At 42.5% G+C, this 20,045-nt stretch overlaps 1 protein-coding gene across 9 annotated transcripts in view; it reads left to right on the top strand.

The window, feature by feature from the left end:
• Nucleotides 1–20,045, top strand: part of EML6 (EMAP like 6) — a 174,983-nt gene that overhangs the window by 92,571 nt on the left and 62,367 nt on the right. For all 9 annotated transcript variants that reach the window (XM_048518631.1, XM_048518594.1, XM_048518623.1 and 6 more), the window contains 9 exons: nucleotides 655–841; nucleotides 2,249–2,354; nucleotides 4,388–4,481; nucleotides 7,818–7,918; nucleotides 10,606–10,808; nucleotides 14,947–15,058; nucleotides 16,638–16,765; nucleotides 18,264–18,405; nucleotides 19,580–19,732. In XM_048518631.1, the coding sequence (XP_048374588.1) occupies nucleotides 655–841; nucleotides 2,249–2,354; nucleotides 4,388–4,481; nucleotides 7,818–7,918; nucleotides 10,606–10,808; nucleotides 14,947–15,058; nucleotides 16,638–16,765; nucleotides 18,264–18,405; nucleotides 19,580–19,732 (1,226 nt within the window). The remainder of the gene's footprint in view (nucleotides 1–654; nucleotides 842–2,248; nucleotides 2,355–4,387; nucleotides 4,482–7,817; nucleotides 7,919–10,605; nucleotides 10,809–14,946; nucleotides 15,059–16,637; nucleotides 16,766–18,263; nucleotides 18,406–19,579; nucleotides 19,733–20,045) is intronic.

Below are 20,045 nucleotides of genomic sequence, written 5' to 3'. Positions count from 1 at the left end.
ATATCTGGTCCAATTCACTTAAATAATATTGTATTGTTTTATACTTTCATACCTTGTGGGTTTCCCAGTTATTTTCTGATTATTCGAACTGGCTGGAGGTTTTACAATTGGTGTGATATTTCACACAGAACTAAAAACCCCACTCACATTTTGTATCATGTAGAAACCATCTAAAATGGTGTAGAATGATCATGTAGAAACCATCTGAAACCATATAAAATATGAATTTATCCGTATAGGAAACAGGCTACAAAAGCCTTTTTTACTACATGTGGAATTAGAAAAATCAGATGAGGGTTCAAAGTGAAATTGGAAGGAAAACAGACAGTAGCAAGGATGTTAGATGTGTAGCCATCTAACAAATGCGTTTGATACTAATAATTATGAATGTCACTTGACTGGTACAGTAATTTTCAGCCTGTATTTTCATATATCACAGGTTTTAATCCTGTGATAAATCTTTTTTATTAATGTACTGCTTCTCATATTGATCTCTGGGAGCTATCATAATAAGTATAGTGCTTAGTTTCATTAGTCACTGTTTTCAGGAAAACCTCTTTATTATAAAGGCAGAACCATAGTCTAGATTCCACAATGTTACACGGGCACTTACTGAGATAATTACCAATTGGTGTTTTTTAAAATCCATTTCAGTTACAGAGGCTATGACTGTCGAAACAATTTGTTCTACACACAAACTGGGGAGGTGGTTTACCATATTGCTGCTGTTGCTGTTGTGTACAACAGACAACAACACACCCAAAGACTGTATCTTGGTCACGATGATGACATCCTCAGCCTAGCCATCCATCCAGTGAAAGATTATGTCGCTACTGGACAGGTGTGTATTTATGAGCAATGAGACTGCAAATCACATTGAAAAGATTGATTCCCCGTCATACCTCGGGAAAGGCTCTGCTCGGTAAAACCACGTATTCATTTTAGTAACTTCTTTTTGTAAAATTTAAGCAATGAAACCTACCTCTTTTGTGATTAAGGCTGCTTACTAATGTGTATTAAACAGAGTCTCACTTTGAAGGGCTTTGAAGTCTCCCTTTAAAGTATGTTTGGCAGGTCCGCTAGAGCTATATACTGTGAGCTCTGACTGGTATTCCACTGTAGCCAACATTCCTTTGAGAGAGACATCAGCCTGACTCCTGCTTTATTGATGGTTAGGTACCAGATGAAAAATATCTCGTTCACCCAAATTTTTAATTATGTTCTTTTTTTCCCACTACGGTCTGATTTTTGCCTGCAGTTTCTGTTTAAATTACTGAGCATTGGATTTATTCCAGTTTTCGTTGCTGACTAGACTATTCTTTTATTCCTTTGAACTGAAAGGTGAAATATCAATATTGTAAAAAAAATGTATGGTATCTATAGCAACAAAAAAGAAACAGACAGGGGAAGTCTCAAAGGAAATACAGGTTGAGGAATGTTAAGAGTAATTTGACAGTTGGATGTCTCAGAGAATAAATCATAAAATAATTTGTTAGAGGTTGACTAGGGAGAAGGAAATAGGAATGATGATTCATGTACTGTCCTCTTCAGTGTGATAATACTGGTCAGAAGGATGACCCCAGAATAGAATGTAGAAAGGAGGAAAGAAGTGCTTAAAGGCTAAAGCTCAGTGGAGCTATCGCCCGAAAGCCAAAACAAGATGTGAAAGACGAAAATGTAAGAGTGGCAGGAAGAACATTAGAAGAGGAGAGAGACAAGTGAAAATGGACTTCAAAGGGGAAAAAGTACTGCAGCTAGTGCTGTCAAATTCTGATTGGCGCAGGGAGCTGCTGAAGTCGAAGCATGAAGACGAACTTTATGTAAGAAGCACACTTGACCCTGGGGCATGCCAGAGCAGGGGGTCAAAGAGACACAAGAATGTTGGGAATACTGATAGGCACAAATTGCATTTGGAGGCAGGAGGAAAAAATTCGCGGGAGTGGAATGGGAATGAAGAGGACAACCGGGAGGAAAATGCTTCTAAATATGAAAACAGGGTTGATAGATTAGGAGGCCCTGGATGAGATCAAATAGTGGTCTGGAAGCTTAGATCAGCTGTTGAGAATAGAAGGTGAACAGCATGGTAAGAGATAGCAGACTGGGAAAAATTAGAAAGTTCTTGTTCTCCACAGATGCCAAAAAGGTTTGTGGGTATTTTATAACAAAAACTTGAATAAACTAGTTCAGTAAAATAAACAATATTACCAGGTCTTCCTTTATAGCTGCTAAGATCAGTACTCTTGTTTAGGTTGGAAGAGATGCTGCTATTCATGTTTGGGATACACAGACACTTAAATGTTTGTCACTGCTAAAAGGCCAACACCAAAGAGGAGTGTGTGCGCTGGATTTCTCAGGTAATCAGCCGCTAGACGGGAAAAGGAAACAGTCAGACTGCTTATATATTCTCTGTCCACATAAGATCATATTTTGTTCCCTCCAAGCGATGCTTAATTCAGCAAAACTTTCCCAAGGTCACTTGTCATCAGAGTGACTTTTGATGTCATGTATTGGGATGAAATGGAGAAGCGGCTACCAATCAGGATCTTGGGATCTGGCAAGCTCAAAACATCAGTCCTGATAAACTCAGTTTATCAGAGTTAGGTGTGTGTGTCTAAGGGCAAAAGTAAATGTTATGAGAAACTGGAAGCTTCTGCCAAACTGTGTGTGTGTGTTTCTGTGTGTGTTGCCTTCCCCTTTCCTTGTAATGTTGAGTGCATACCATGCCATCATTTAAAAAGTATATTTTTTTCTCTGTGAAAATATGTCTGCTAAGCACAGAATCAGTATTCTAGCCAGTTGCTTAATAAGAATTCAGTCTGCTCCAAATTGCAGGCAGTTGGTACTTATTTTTAATTGTATTAAAGAACAGGCTTTTATTAAAATACCATCTTCCATCTTTCACCACAATAAAAGGTATTTAATACCTTTTTAGTACCACAGAAGACCTGGTTGTTTTTGCTGCAAGAGACTATTCTTCTGGAAAGCTGTTACTGTTTACTTGTGTTGATAAAACATTGATGTGTGCCCTCTGGTGGTTAATTGGATGTCTCTTGAATTAAAGCTGGCAAAATTGAGAGGATGTCGTAGAGGCTGACTTCTTTTAATCAAAAGCACTCTCATCCATACCTTTGCTTCTGCCAAATGGCATCCACCTTTTGATGATGCTGTTTCTCATATGTTTCAAGGGATGCCTTGTCCAAGGTTTCCTTGGCTCCCACAGGAGCACTCTAAGGGGCTATTGACTCAGCATTAGATATTTTTTTTTCTGATTTTAATTAATAGGGATGGGAAATAAAGGATTTTTCTGGTATCCTGCCTGAGAGAGAGACAGGGAGAATCTCGTCTTGATGAAAGAGTCATGTAGTAGACCTCCCTTGCTATTCCTTCATCACTCCTACACCAGGGCTCACTCCTGCATTTGGAGGACTGGGGTAGGGGTGGGTGGTTGGGGGCAGGCAAGAGATCATCAGCCAGCAAGCTTAGCTATCAAAAAGCAAGAGGAAAGTAAAAACCACATGGTGCTTTTGTTTCAAGCTTTTGTCCAGCTTTCTTCAGTCTCCCTTGCTGGCCATGGGGCCCTAGCATTGGCCCCACTTTGCCATCCCTTGGTTTCATGGCCTTCCTCTTGCTTCATACCAGTGTTCATCATTGTGTGCAGCAAGATGTAATTGTTCCTGTTAGCAGACTCTCCCTAATTTGTCATAGCTTTTCTGAGATTGTAAATCTGTAGGTTCAAGTTGCCAATCTCCAGGTGGCACCTGTCGATCTCCCACTGTTACAGTTCATCTCCAGACAAGCAGGATCAGTTCCCCTGGAGAAAATGGAGGCTTTGGAGGGTGGACTCTATGTCAGTGTACCCTGCTGAGACCCCTCTTTTCCCCAAACGTTGCCTCCCCCAGTTTCCATCCACAGTATCTCCAGATATTTCCTAATACTGATCTGGCAACCCGACTGTAGGCACTGATTTCCCTTTCAGTTTTTGCAAAATGCCTGCTAGTGGTTGTGGCTTTATGAATTATAATTAAATAGTAATAATAAAGGTCCTTTATACAGTGCAGTCCTAAGCAGAGTTGCCCTGTCAAAGTCCATGGAAGTCAATGGCCATAGAACAGAGTAACTCTGCTTATCATGGTACTGTTTCCTGATTTTCCTTGGGTGGGAAAAGATGCATCCCTTTGCAGAAAGGTTTGGGAACCTTTGGTAGGTAGGTTAGGCCATGATGCATTTGAAGAGAGGATTGGGTTTGTTTGAGGGTAAATGTGGATTTAATATGCTATGCTAAGTAGTTGCCTTCCAGTTTGCAGTCTGTGTTCCGTTTCATGCAAGCTATTATCACATTTTAATTCAAGAAGTATAATTTTTACTTTTGCAATTTTCTTTCATGTAGCTGATGGGAAATGTTTGGCATCAATTGGGTTAGATGATAATCACACCATTGTTCTCTGGGACTGGAAGAAAGGAGAGAAGATCGCAGCAACCAGGTAAAGAATATTCTCATGCTGATATGATTTCTGACATCCTAAATTGGATCCTTTTGTATATGCTTTCTAGTCAAAATTTTAGGATTCAAGTGCTACAATTTTAAAACATATGCGCATTTTGTTAAAATATTTAGGGCAGAGGGGTCAAACACTAACATATCAGGCCCACATTCATGGAACGCGCCGCCCCCGCCCCCCAACTCCTGATACGGCCTGGTGAGCCTGCTGAAGGCTCACCAGTCCAGGCACCAACTCCACTTCTCCCAATCTGGCCTGGCAAGCTTGCTGGGAGCTCACCAGTCAAGGCAGCCATTACCACCACCACCCCTAATCTGACCTGAGCAAGTCACATTTATGTCACATCTGACCCTCAAAACAATTTGGCCCACCTGATTTAGGTGATTGCTTGGGTTGATGCACTGAAATCTTGGCTGGTCTGGAAGCAAAATAAGTGTGCAGAATTTGGGAAGAGTGAGAGGGAATGAACGCATACAAGAGGAGGAGGGAGCACATGAGCCCCAGCATATTCCTCTCTAACCTAAGGAACAGGAATAGGAGAGTTAAAAATTAAAAGCATTTGAATCAGACGAGTGATATTTTCCTTCCTGCTGTGCTGGAATGGAGATTCCCTCTCTGAGTACATCTGTTGTGCAGGTGGTGGGATTGATTTGGTATAAATAGATTTTCCAGTCTCTCCTGTTTCTGCCAAGCCACCTGTTCTGCGCCTGCTCTCAACTTCCCTCCCCTATATTCAATTCATCACGTTCTAGAGATATTTTTCCCTTTCATTTGCTGTGAGCTTAACTGTAAACCCAGCAATGACTAAAGCTGTGTGCTAAGAATCCAATCCTTTCTTGGGAATAAGCCCTCTTGAATAAAATGGGACTTACCTCTGAGTAGACCTGCCTAGGTTTGTTCCCTAAAAAGCTCTTATAATTGCATGAAGAGCTAAAATATCAAAACAAGCTTGTCTAAGAACTGACTTTTTATAAGTGATCTCAGCTCACCTATTAAATTACATTCTCTTTTTAAGACTGCAAAGTATATGTAATATCGAACAGGCAAATCATGGGCTTTGAATAATTTCTTCTAGCACAATATACTGGGGGTACACTTTTTACTAACAAAAGCTAGGCATGGTCCCCTGATTAGGACTTTGTTGGAAGACCACCAAGGAAGTCCAGAGTTGCTGCATAAAGGCAGGCAGTCGCAAACCATTTTTGATCATCACTTGCGTGAAAACCCTACAGAGTTACATACGCGAGCTGCTACTTGGCGGCACTTTTCACACACACACTTTTTACAGAGGGTAAAGGACGTTTTCACATTGTTGCAAAATGCATTTATCTATTTGTCTAAGCCATTTTGCGGGGAAAGGTCAAAATGTGGAATATTTTTCTTACAATGTTTCTTACAAGCAGGAAGGAATGTTTATTTACAATAAATCAGTAATCCAAACTTAACAATTTACAATAAGTCAGTAATCCAAACTTTACAATTTACAATAAATCAGTAATCCAGACTTTAACAATTAACAGCAGATGTATTGTCGAAGGCTTTCACAGTCGGAATTAACTGGCTGTTGTGGGTTTTCAGTGGCTGTAGTCCAGTCGTTTAAGCTCCTAATGTTTTGCCTAAATCTATGTCTGGCATCTTCAGAGGTATGTCATGGTGAAATGTAAGATGAGACATGGTGACATGAGGGCCATGGAGAGAAACACATCTCACCATGATATGAATATGCCAGTCATAGATGCAGGCAAAACATTAGGAGCAAAAACTACCAGACCACAGCCACATAGCCCAGAAAACCCACAACAGCCAATTAACAAGTAAATTCACAATAAAAATTAAAACTGTTATCCAAAGTAATAAAGCAGCAGATTTAAATTACTTTCAGTGGCAACAGTGACACAGTCCTGTTTAAAGTAGATTGGATTAAATGAAGGCGTCAGTATGAGTGATAATGTTATCACAAGATTAAAGTCAAGGATAAAACCAGTTAACAAACTAAATTAAGCAAAAGCACAAAGGAGCCTTCCCTTGATTACAAGGTGCCTGGGTAGCTGCATAGGGCATCAAATTCCATAGACTTGGTACCCTGTCCCTTGATGCTCACATCCCATCCACAAGTGGGAGCTCTTAGAGCAGGTCTTGCTAGGTCCAGCAAGCCCTCTTTGTCATCTAGGTATCATCACTTGAGTATCCAGACACCCGAGGAATTACCTGAAATTATTTAGTTTTACCATAGAGTTTCTGGCAATTCCTAGAGCGACCTGACATCACTTCTCGTTTTCCCTGGAAGTTATGTCTCATTATGAGCAATGTCTCTTTCCCTCCCCCATCTCCCATCAGGTGCCAGCCATTCCTAGCTTTAATTTCAAAAATAATGTCAAAAATTATAAATTCAATTTGTGTAGAAAGACACCTCTATACTCCAAATCAATTGCTGCGGTGCTCATATAGAGTAAGCCCTTTAAAGAATCAGTCCCCAGTAAAATGTATCTAATTTTGTGGTTTTATTCTGAAATTATTGGTTGATGCCAGCCGTAGATGCCACAGATTTAATAACAATACAGTTTCTTCTTCCCAGATTCTACTAGGAGGCAGATGGCCTCACCTCCAAGCATTAACTCTTCCTTAACTATAGTTTTCTTTTGTAACTCCTTACTGCAGGAGGAAACAAAAAGAGCACTCCTTCCTTACCCCTCCATGGGCTCACTAGGCCACATAAAATTGTGAAATGATTACATCCCTAGTCTCCCTATCTTTCCAGATCAGTTTGGATCTCAGAAAGGATGTTAGTCACAAAGGACTATTCCTTTGTCCTGAGGATGGTTCCTTGTGTCTGGTTTATGGGGTAATCCCTTGTGCAGTCTTCTAATTGTTATGGTGGGTAATTGCCACAGTTCTCACAAGCATCTCCACACAACTTCAGATAGTTTGCAAGTTCAACTTAAGAGCAGATTACTGATGTTTTGTTGGTGGGACAGAAGGCAGCACAAGTTCAGACAGGCTTTGGAGCAAGTTCAAAAAGTTTGAGAATTTCTAATCTTACCAAACTTAGTGGCATCACACCCACTGTGTTAAAATGTAGATCACACTGAGTGAGTATAAATGAGAGTGAAAATGAGAGAGTAAAGTTAAGGTGTGGGAGGAGAATGACAAATCCTTTTCCCCTTTACTCTTTCCTCCATGAAATCTGCCTTCCTCAGCCTTCTGCCACACAAACACTTTACAATGCTGCAAAATCTCCAACCATAGGAAGGACAGAGTATTATATTGTGTTGTACTGACAGGGTACTCATGCCTCCTTTATTTTTTAATTTATTCCAGGGGTCACAAAGATAAAATATTCGTGGTGAAATGCAATCCTCATCATGCCGATAAACTGGTGACTGTTGGAATGAAGCACATTAAATTCTGGCAACAAGCAGGTATTCTGTTCTATTCTGTTTACCTTACGTTTTCACCAAAGCCCATTTTACAGCCCCTTTCCTGGGAGTCAGCCCCATTGACTAACATGGGGGTTTCTTCTCAGTATCCTGTTTGGGATGTAATATTGGACTTGCATCTCCTCAACTGCACAAAAATATGGTATGAAATTTCCTAGATTTTAATCCACTGACTCCCTATATCTCTGCCATGAGAACCTTCCAATCTAAAATTTGAGTCAAGTGAAGTCAATGAAAGAAGGAAAGTGTGTGTTGGCTTAGGCTGTGTTTGGGGCTGATTAACTCAAACAGAATGAATGAATATCTTCTTACAGATGTGTTGAGGCTCGGGTCTAGGAGGTGAATTCTTACCCTTAGCTCAGGGAGTTAACTCAGGGAGGAGACCAGATCGCTCCTTTGGGTGTGTTAGTTGGACATTGTCCTAAGAATCCCTTTAAGTCTACTGTAATGTTTGTCCTCCGTTGTCACAAACACTAACCGTTGCTTATGTGGCTGCAATCTGAAAAGTCAGGAGTGTTTGCATTCAGGATGAATTTTCCATGAGAAGCTTATCTTGCTTTACATTTTAACTAATTTTAGTTGACCTTTAACTTTAGCTGATATTTCACTCATTTTACCTATGTATTTCTTTATGCGATTATCAGTGCAGTCCTGAGGGGGGAGCACCAAAACCTCTCAGGAGGTGGTGTGACCCTGGTGCTAACATAAATGCCATTTGCACTGCTTTAAGAGACATTGACACCAGCTCAGAGGCGGAGTCCACATGGGCCAAAAACAGCACCCCAGAGATGGTAAAAACGCCATCCCTGGGGCGCTGTTTGCATGGCTGATGCCTCCCCAATGAAGCAGTGCCGTGCTTCCCCCACCCCCCACCACCACCAGGGCAGAAATGCTGTTTACATGCTGGCGCTGTGGGAACAACACTGGGTTGGAGGTGCTGAAAAATGCCTGGGGTTGGAGGGCACCATGGGTGTGCCTCCCGGTCGGCATCATATATACTGGTGGGAAGCTGCTGAAGGGGCTCATGAGGAATCCACCAGAGGCACATATGCTGGTAGTGGGGGGCCTCAGTAGTAGCACTACTCTGGCACAGGAGCTGCCACCAGTGGTGAGGAAGATGTTCCCGTAAGAGGGCCCACTTTTAGTTGGCTTCCTGAGACCTTTCAGCCCAAGAATGCTCCCATTTTCTGGTGCAGACTTATGCTGGAAAAAATCATTGGACAAGCCCAGTGATCTGTATAGACCACTTGCATGGGGGGAAGGGCAGCGTCAGTTTTGGCTTGCTATCCAAAGTGCAGCAAACCTATTCAGACATGATGCAGCTGTGCCATGCCCAGCTGAGACACAATTACCCATCCTCAGGATTGCACTGCTCAAATCTGATCCATGCTGGCCTTTTGGGATCTTTTCTCTGAGTCTGAGGTGTTTTCCTTTCCCTATGTCCATCTTGGAGCACTAAATGACTCTAGGGACTATTACACCTATGTATAGCAGTTATACTTTCTTAGCATGCCAGAGATCTATGCCCCCAGTAAGTGCTGTGCTGGCTTGCTGCTCATTTTATATTACATAGTTGTATAAGTGCTAAGGCCCACAAGTTAGTGTTTTTTGTCTCACCAGCAATATTTGGTTTTAGATGCTTGCTAAATGACCTTGAGCCAATCTCATACCCTCTCAGCCTAACCTACAATACAAGGTTGTTGTGAGGATAACTAGAGAGGAGGACAGCAATATAAGGTGCTTTGGGTCCCCATTGGGATGAAATGTGAGGTATAAATGAATGAATCAATAACAACACTCTTTGGAAGTTGTAAGAATAAAATGGTGCCTCCAATTTTAATTCTGAAAAAAGCATGCTTCCTCTATCATTATTTTGGAAACACTGTCTTAAACTCTCAGAATTGGTTCACTCAGTGTTTTAAACTCTTTTTAATTCAAAGGTGCTTTCTGCTCATACATGTAACATACAGATCATTAATCTAAGGCCCTGTCCCTACATGCAGAATAATGCACTTTCAATCCACTTTCAATGCACTATGAAGATGGATTTTACTGTGCGGAATAGCAAAATCCACCTGCAAACAATTGTGAAAGTGGAGTGAAAGTGCATTATTTTGCATGTGCGGAAGAAGCCTTAGTTAGTAGTCATACATATACTTAAGTGCCATTTAGTTCAATTCTTTATCCTCTGTTAAATATTAGTGACATAGCAGGTCAGCAAGACAGGCAAGATAAATTTCATGTGCTGTGGACTCTTAGCAGGAAGCAGATCTCATTAAATTCAGAGGACCTTGCTTCTGAGTAAACACACCTGGTGCTGGTAGAAATTTTAAGCATCTGTTTAAATTAGTCACTGAGGTAACTGGGGATGTGCTTATTATTGCCTGGATGGTGCCTAGAGACTTTTCTTCTAAAATGGTGCCTAGAGACTTTTCTTCTTCTTCTAGAGACTTTTCTTCTTGCACCTGTTAACAGTTATGACACTCACTTTTAAAATCCTGACACATTATAAAGCCACAAGAAAAGAGATCTTGTCTTACAGGGGGGTGTAGAAGATGATTCTTTTTCTTCTCTATTCTGTCATTGTTCCACCTTTACAGGGATAGTGTTATTTAAGACGCTGACAGCAATATTAGCAATATTTTTGCTTTCTCTGTCTTACAATGCAGGTGGTGGTTTTACTTCCAGACGCGGAATTTTTGGAAATATTGGGAAACAAGAAACTATGATGAGTGTTTCCTATGGACGAATAGAGGATCTGGTTTTCTCTGGTTCTGCTACTGGAGACATTTACATCTGGAAAGATATTTTGCTGCTTAAAACAGTAAAAGCTCATGACGGGCCTGTATTTGCAATGCATGCCTTAGATAAGGTATGGTTTATGCCATCACTTATTACTTGTTTGGGTTTGGGATTTTATAAGACTATCAATACATGTCTGTTTTCACAGCCTGCACTACTTACAACTGTGGTATCATCTTTGGAGCTTAGAGATCTCAGAGGGTAGAGGCAGTGGCGTAGCTCAAATGGGAAAGGGGACGCAACGCCCCAGGGGTGAGCTGTGGTGGGGGCGTGGCTGGGGCGTGGAGAGGGTGTTCCAGAGGGTTCTGGGGTGGGTGGCACCACATCAGGGGCACAGGGTGCGCACGTTCCTTGGGCACAGTTCCCCCTCGCTCCGCCCCTGGGCAGAGGTCCAAGGATTATTAGTTATGTTGTATCTAAGGCAATTGTTGAGTCTAATACTTGTCTCCAGTAGGTGTCTGTGAAATTTTTATTTATTTATTTATTTATTTATTTATTTATTTATTTATTTATTTATTTGTTGAATTTGTAGACCGCCCCATCCCCGAGGGGCTCTGGGCGGTGCACAACAATATTCATTACAATCAATACAATTATTAAACCAATAAAATCTATTAAAATCTATTAAAAGCAGCAGTCAATACAAGATATCAGGCGCCCCAAAAACCCAATTTAATTAAAGGCCTCCCTAAAGAAAGGGAACGGCCGGACTCCCCACCAGGAGGGTAGCGTATGGTGGTAATCAGATATATATAGAGAGGGGGCGCACATTTCAGCGACTGGACACTCCAAAGGCCCAGTGGAACAACTCAGTCTTACAGGCCCTGCGGAACTCACCAAGGTCCCGCAGGGCCCGGACAGCTGGAGGAAGAGTGTTCCACCAGGCCAGGGCCAGGGCTGTGAAGGTCCTGGCCCATGTGGAGGCCAGCCGCATCATTGAGGGGCCAGGAACCACCAGCAAATTGGCCTCTGCTGAGCTATTCTTAGGAATCTACAAAGCAGGAGAAATTGAATATTACCATGTGTTTCTAGCACTGAAAACTCAGTCATACAGTCACTGAAAATGGGCATTTCATTCACAGCTGTCTTCCTTAGAACCACTGCTGGATTGATCCTCCTTTAATTTGTCTGACGTGGGTTAGAAACCATTCTATGCGAGTAGGTCTTGAAGTTCTTCTTTTTTATTTCATGAGCCTACAGCCAGTCAGTTTTATTGGCTTACCTTAAGTTGCAGGGTTTGGGGAGACTATATTTCTATTTCTATACACTTTCACTGCTTTGTTCATAATTTTCCAAACTTCTACCATACTTTGGCCTCCTTTCCCTAAATTGAACAGATCCAATTTTCATAACATTTCTTCATACTCTGGTTTCTCTTCAGATCGTATAACATTTCTTCATAGGGTTGTTTTTTCTCTTTCCTATACTTCAGTTCTGCAGAATTGTATCTGATTGTCACAAGTTTCTCATTGTCACAATTCATGGGGTTTTTTTACCCACTCAGTTACAAGAGAGGTTATCTATTATTTACATTTTCTGTCTTTGGCACTCACTCACTCACTCACTCACTCACTCACTCACTCACTCACTCACTCACTCACTCACTCACTCACTCACTCGCTGGGGGTTTCCCCACTCAGCATGATCCCCCCTATGCCGCACGCCCAGGCATCCCCATTACCCCGCTCCAGGGATGCCGTTCGCTGAGGGGGCGCAATAGCAGCAGCGTCGGGGCAGCTGCACTGTCGCCGCCCCTCTCGTGGGGAGTGCCGGGGGACCCTGCGCTACTTGCGCGGGGCTTAAGGTAAGTGGGGAAAGGCCCACTCACTCACTCACTCACTCACTCACTCACTCACTCACTCACTCACTCACTCACTCACTCACTCACTCACTCACTCACTCACTCACTCACTCATACTTTTGACTACATTCTGAAAATTCTAGCTTGAAGGCCCTGGATTTCAGTTTCCTACCTAACAATAGAAATTTCATCTCTTTATTGCTTTCCCAAAGTCTTTAGAGCATATATGTATCCAGTGTCTCTCATATTCACTTGGCAGGACAGTTTATGTATCTTGCATGATTTGTAATCTTTGCATCAGGCAAGCAAGTTTCTGTTCAGATTATCAGACCTGTAGAACTGTGAATATTTTACACATCCGTGGACAGAGGAAGTTGACAGAACCTCTTCATTCTAGAAGGACATAAGACAGAAAAGATCCTTTTATTCATTCATTCATATTTATATTTCATTTATAGGCTGCTCTTTCCCTGATGCGCTCATAGTGGCTTACAACAATATTCACAATAAATCAACACAATAGATTTTACAATAAAATACCTCCAGTGGCACCATAGTTAGAGTGGGGAAGTAAAATGGAGGCCAAGTCTGCTGGAATGCCATTGCTACCTTCAACGATAGGCCTGGTGGAATAGCTCCATCTTACAAAAATTGGAAATTGAACAGATATATTGACAGGACAGTTTGTCCCTAACTACAGCTAGATGAGGCATTATCACTGGCCCTTTCCCCACTTACCTTAAGCCCCGCGCTACTCGAGGAGAGTAGCGCCGGGTCCCTCGGCACTCCCCACTGAGAGGGGCGGCGACAGCGCCAACGCCATGACGCTGCTACTAATGCCAGCCCCTCTCAGCCTTGAGGGCATTCCCTGAAGCTCTGCTCTTTCAAAGGGCGCCTTCTGATGACCCTGTTCTCTTTGATTCAGCTGCTTTGCTTTCTAACATAACTAAATGGCAGGAATACTAAGGCCCCTTCTGAATACGCAAAATAATGCATTTTCAAACCACTTTCACAACTGTTTGCAAGTGGATTTTGCTATTCCGCACAGCTTCAAAGAGCACTGAAAGCAGTTTGAAAGTGCATTATTCTGCATGTGCAGAATGAGCCATAGTCTCCCTTTTAATAAACACACAATAATCCTGTCCCAACTACATCTGGCAACTTTATTAGTGTGCTCCAAAGCAGATCTGACCAACAGATCTTCCTGCTCATGATTATATATTGTTTTGTTATCAAGTTATGGTCACCTCCTGCACATATTCTATTACACACTGTTGACATAGCACTTATAAATCTAACTGAATTAAGTGCATCTCTTCTCAGATTTAAATGACCCCATCATTTCAGTTCAGCACTGAAGCTGCCTTGGTTGCCCTGATGGATGACCTTGTCAGGGAGAGACAGGAATCCTGTCTCTGTTGTTTCTCCTTGACCTCTTGGCAGCCTTTGATGCTGGACCTTCTGCGGGGGATGAAAACAGGAGGCACTTTTTAATAGTGATTTTCATCCTACTTCAGTGGAAGGGGCCAGAGGGAGATTGTGAGGAATGAGAGCTCAGAGCCCTGGGAGCTCTCTTGTCGAGTTTCCCAGGGCTCAGTGCTGTCCCCTGTTCTAGTCAACAGCTATATGAAGCCTCTGGGGAATGTCATCAGGAGGTTCACTGAGAATTGACATCAATATGCCGATGACCCCCAGCTGTTCCCCACAATCCCATCTTCCTCAGGTGAGGCAATGCACTTTATGTAGAGTTACCCTTGTAGACAGTCCAAAGGTTTGAGCTGGTGCAGCATACTGCAGCTCAGCTGCTGACTAACACCCCAGGCTGTACGCATGTTACGCTGGTACAGAAAGATCGGCACTGGCTCCCAGTTTGCTTCTGAGCTAATTTAAGGTGTTGGTTATGACTTATAAAGCCCAAATGGTCTGGGACCAGACTGCAAGTGGGAGTGCCTTCTGCCATGTAGACCAGCTCGGGTGCTGAGGTAACAGGGAGACGCCCTGCTGGCGATCCCTTCCCCTTCTGAGGTGAGAAGAGTAGGGGCCACATAGAGGGCTTTCTCTGCGATAGTCCCCGCTTTATGGAATGCCCTCCCACTAGAGATCCGGCAGGCACCAACAGCATACACTTTTTGGCACCTGGACCTGGGCACCGCCATCTGCATGCTGTGCCTGGCTCTGCTGGCTTGGACATCCAGTCACAGTTTGCCCAGGCTGGGAGCTGTCTTCCCTAGGCTGGGCATGGCTCATGCAGATCAGTAGCCACCTTTCCCAGGCTGCACATCACCAATCTGCCTGGGCTTGACCCACCCAAGTGTTTGTGGGGGGAATTCTCCAGTAGCTGCAATGGCCAGCTAGCCCCTGTTGAGGTAAATGTGTTAAGTACATTTTAAAATTTGTGTTTCCACAGGGTTTTGTGACAGGTGGGAAGGATGGTGTGGTGGCACTTTGGGATGATACATTTGAGAGGTGCCTGAAGACATATGCCATCAAAAGAGCAGCACTGTCACCTGGGTCTAAAGGTATAACTTCAGAAAGCCAAAAGACCTTGGCAGGATAACTGCATTATCCAAGGTTCCTTTCCAATATCCAGGCAAATTGCAGCATCCTAAGAAATCTGCTCTTGTCTTCTTCCAGGGCTACTGCCAGTTCTGCATCGTGCTGAAAAATGAAAGTTGGCCATTCTGGCATGTGCCCTGAACTGGCTTTTACTGGCATGGAGTTTCTGGTCACCCATACAACAGACATTTCCCCTCTGACCACCACACAAAGATGTGGTTATGAGAAGACAGTGGTGTTTCAAGTGACCACATGTAAATAAATGAGGCAAACATTTGTGTATCGTGCAGATATGTTCATCAGAACAGCCAGTTTCCTGCTGAAACTTGGAGCTTTCAGACTTTCCAAATATATTTACATGATCAAGAACCACAGAACTGATCTTTTGTTGAGTAGAAACGTGTGTTTCATACGTAGAAGAAACCTGGCTATTGCCACTACATGTACACTTATGCTCTAACTACTTATGCTTAAAGAGGGTGTATGTATAAAGGGAGTGCATGAATCTTGTGCTCACTGGTAGTACTGAGCAATCCCAATTGCCTTTCTAAGATCATTTCTGATATTGGAGTTCTTCTCCAGTTTTCTATGTGACTGGAGGAGATCTAGTTTAATCATAACTGCCTTTAAGTATGGATTGAGTTTAAGTGTATGAAATAGCTGCTGTGAATCTCTGTTCAGACTTCAGCTAGAAGAGAAGAGTTTGGATTTAAATCCCCCCTTTCTCTCCTGTAGGAGACTCAAAGGGGCTGACAATCTCCTTTCCCTCCCCCCCCCCCACCCTGTGAGGTTAGTGGGACTGAGAGAGCTCGGAAGAACTGTGGCTAGCCCAAGACCACCCAGCTGCTATGTGTTGGAATGCACAGGCTAATCTAGTTCCCCAGATAAGCCTCCACAGCTCAAGTGGCAGAGTGGGGGATCAAATCTGCACTCTAATCCACTTCTCCAGATTAGAGTGCACCTGCCCTTAACAGGCAGATTAGAGTGCACCTGCCCTTTTGTATACCTACAAAATTGTCTAAATTGTCATATACCTACAAAAAAATCAGTTTTTGTTATTGAATGCTGAATGCCCTTATGTTATGCTGCAAACCCCAACTGAAATGTCTTAACATTTTACTAAAGTCAGATTTCTGAGACCACAATTATTTGCTGGATCAGAGTTTTTGTTGTTGTTGCCATCAAGTCACAGTTGTCTTATGGCAACCTTGTAGGGTTTTCAAGGCAAGAGTCTTTCAGAGGTGGTTAGCAATTGTCTTCCTCTGTGTAGTGACCCTGGACTTCCTTGGAGGTCTGCCATCCAAATACTAACCAAGGTTGACCCTGCTTAGCTTCTAGCCTGGGATAGCCAGGTCAGGACTTAAGCATTGTTTTAAGCTTCTCCTGCTTCCCTGTGCAAAGTGCATTGCCTTTGCAATAACATGCTTTCATGTGCTGCAGCTTTGCTTGCATAATGATTTGACTGTAACTTGTAGCATATGATGAAGCTTTTCTTTTGGTTGAAAATGAATAAATGGTTCCCCCTGTTCTCCATTCTTCCAGGATTGCTGTTGGAAGACAATCCATCGATCCGGGCTATCACTTTAGGACATGGGCATATACTGGTAGGGACAAAAAATGGAGAGATTCTGGAAATTGATAAAAGTGGCCCCATGACTCTTCTTGTGCAGGTACTATGACTTGTCTTATCTATCAAAATATGCTTGGGCGAGAACCAAGGCGCTCAAGCATTTCTGTGATTGCTCACTTCTACATAAGTGTTAATATGTTTTTTTCATCCTGCCTCTTTACCTATTTAGAAGAAGAGATGAGTGTCCAAATCTGTTTGCAAAATCTGCAAAGTTTTAAAAGTAAGAACTTACAACAAAATAAACCAAGACAGGTAGAGGTGGTGAGCCAACAGAAAAAGGAGTCACATTGTATCCCTCTTAAAAATGTTTTTGCCTCACTTTTTGACTTCCTAACAGGAGACACTGTCAGAGCACAGTTTCCAGCAGTACTGGCTGTGTTCTCTCCTGGATGGAAATCAGGACTCAGGCAGAATGTACTGAATGGTTTTTGAGATTATGACTCCTAAAAAGATTATTTATTCAGCACACTGGTGGAAAAGGGGGAGAATAAATAGGAATAATGGAGACTAAAGATCCTGTTGATTGTTAGTTTAAAACAGGGGTCCCCAAACTTTTTAAACAGGGGGCCAGTTCACTGTCCCTCAGACTGTTGGAGGGCCGGACTAAAAAAAAACTATGAACAAATTCCTATGCACAAATGATTGTAAAATGTTTGATTTCACCTTTCAGCCTTTCTGTCATGGTCTATTTTTAGAACAGTGACCAAAGTATGTCAAGTACAGGGTGGGCTCCAAATATTGTTGGGGAGGCTGTGGAATACCTTCCCCTGTAAAAAAAAAAAAAAAAGCAGAACTTTCCCAATGATACACTCCATCTAACCCAGGATCAGGTATCTTCCTGGGTTCTTTCCTCCCTAGCAGCCAGCGAAGCGATTACAGCCAGCCTGGCTGATGCGCCAATGAGAGTGAGTGGGAAACGAGGGAACAGAAAGCCACAGAGCAACTTAGATTGGAGTAGCCAAGAGGGAAGAAGCCCGGAGCGAAGCGTTACCACATGTAAGGTTCTCCAACTCTGGGTCAGAAAATTCATGGAGATTTGGGGGTGCCATCATGTAACTGCAATCAACAGCCGTTGGGGCCGGTTCCTCCTCTCCCTCGAGCCCCCACTGCACATGAATGGAGCCATCACAGCCATGCCTGGCGGGCCAGATAAATGCCTTCAGGGGGCCACATTTGGCCCCCGGGCCATAGTTTGGGGACCCCTGGTTTAAAAGGTCAGCTGAGAGCCAATGTGGTGTAGTGCTGAGACTGTTGAATTGGATCTGGGAGACCCAGGTTTGAATCTATATTCTACCATGGAACTTTGGGCCATTCACATACTCTGAGCCTAACCTACCTTGTACAGTTGTTATGAGGATAAACTGAAGGAGAGGAGAACAATGTAAACCATTTTGGGGCCCCATTGAATGAAAGACAAGGTATAAATGAAGGAAATGAATAATGATACAGAATATGTTCCTTAGAAATTTTAATGACTTAGAATTGAGACATGGTTGTACAATTTTTCCCTCTGAACCTCTTTCTTACTATACAAACAGGGTCATATGGAAGGAGAGGTCTGGGGTTTGGCAGCTCACCCTCTCTTGCCTATCTGTGCAACAGTGAGTGATGACAAAACTCTTAGGATCTGGGAACTTTCCTCCCAACACCGTATGCTGGCTGTAAGAAAACTCAAGAAAGGTAACCTATATTTAGCAACATAGGCTGTCATTGTAGAGATTTTAATTAAATCTTTTTTTGCGGTTACATCTTACAGCAGGCCTTCACAATTTCTGATCCAGAAATGTAGCCTACTACCTGCGTATGGTCATTATTAGGATCTCCCATGGATTCTTGGTTTGCTTGTCTCCTGAAACTGTGAGAAAAACAATGGGTCCTGAATATCTTGGCAATCTTCAGTACTGGTCTAATGGGTTGCACTGGTTTGATAGGTTAAGAGTTGTCCACGCCTGTTTTAGAAATATTGACAGGTTAAGTCTCTGGGTTTCAAATAAATCATATTAGGATATAAGGCCTTCGGTTAAAACCAGTGATTTCTCCATGGTGATTAAATCAGTCTTTGGAAAAGTGAAAATGGAACCATTTCCCCTCAGTTCTTCTGAACCACAAACCCATTACACTCCATCGAGAATTTTTTAAAACCACCAAACTGGCTAGCGAACAACCTGCCCTCGGGCAGAAACAGTTGTCTCTGGCTGAGGGCAGGTTGTTTGCTAGCCAGTCGCCCTCGGCCCTCAGCTAGAGACAACTGTTTCTTCCCCCTTCAGAATGTTTTTGTAGATCTGTGGTGGTGAACCTTTGGCACTCCAGATGTTATAGACTACAATTCCCATCAGCCCCTGCCAGCATGGCCAATTGGGAATTGTAGTCCATAACATCTGGAGTGCCAAAGGTTCGCCACCACTGTTGTAGATGATCCAGCATAGAAAGATTTCATGTCACATTATGATCTTAATTGGTTCTCATAGGCAGTATATATTCTTGGTTGCAGAAGGAATTGAACGTGTGTTTCCTTATCTCATCCCTGACATCATCATGGAGACCATGAAAACATTCAATCCCTTCTGATGTTTTAATACATTCAGAGAGGTGGCAGAATACTTGCAGAGATAACAGTAACTAGTTTAAACATTTGAATACCTTCAAAAATAGGAGCATGAGATCAATGAAATACCATCATAAAGGCGTTTGCCTCTACATTCGTCGTATTATAAATGAACCATCTGTTTCATGGCTTTAACAGAAATAAATAGTTATTTCTGGGACTACTGTGTGGGAGGATCCTCTCATCTGCACTGACTTTTCTCCTTTGGCATCAGAGCTTTAAGCAGAAATGCTTTCATATCTGTTCTAGGTGGAAGATGCTGTGCCTTCTCCCCTGATGGGAAAGCCTTGGCTGTAGGATTGAATGATGGGAGTTTTCTGGTGGTGAATGCTGATACCGTTGAAGATATGATCTCATTCCATCACAGAAAGGAAATGATTTCTGACATCAAATTTTCTCGAGGTGCGGAAGAAATAAGATTCTTAATGAAAGATCTAAAATGAAACATTAAGGAGAAAACTGATCTTTGACAATTGTTCTCTAAGGACATTTGTTTGAGTAAATGGAAACGGTTTAATGTTAGATCGGGGAGTGCATTTGTAAAGTTCTATTGCATGCCATTATTTCCTCATATGTAGATATGCTTAAACATCAGCCTCTTCCGCACATGCAGAATAGTGCACTTTATTTATTTGTTTGTTTGTTTGTTTGTTTGTTTGTTAGATTTTTATACCGCCCTATCCCCGAGGGGCTCCGGCTTTCAATCTACTTCCTC

This window comes from Sphaerodactylus townsendi, linkage group LG01, assembly GCF_021028975.2.
Source record: "Sphaerodactylus townsendi isolate TG3544 linkage group LG01, MPM_Stown_v2.3, whole genome shotgun sequence".
Classification (NCBI taxonomy): domain Eukaryota; kingdom Metazoa; phylum Chordata; class Lepidosauria; order Squamata; family Sphaerodactylidae; genus Sphaerodactylus; species Sphaerodactylus townsendi.
The sequence above is the reverse complement of the archived record's forward strand: the minus strand, read 5'-3'. Positions and strand labels throughout refer to the sequence as shown.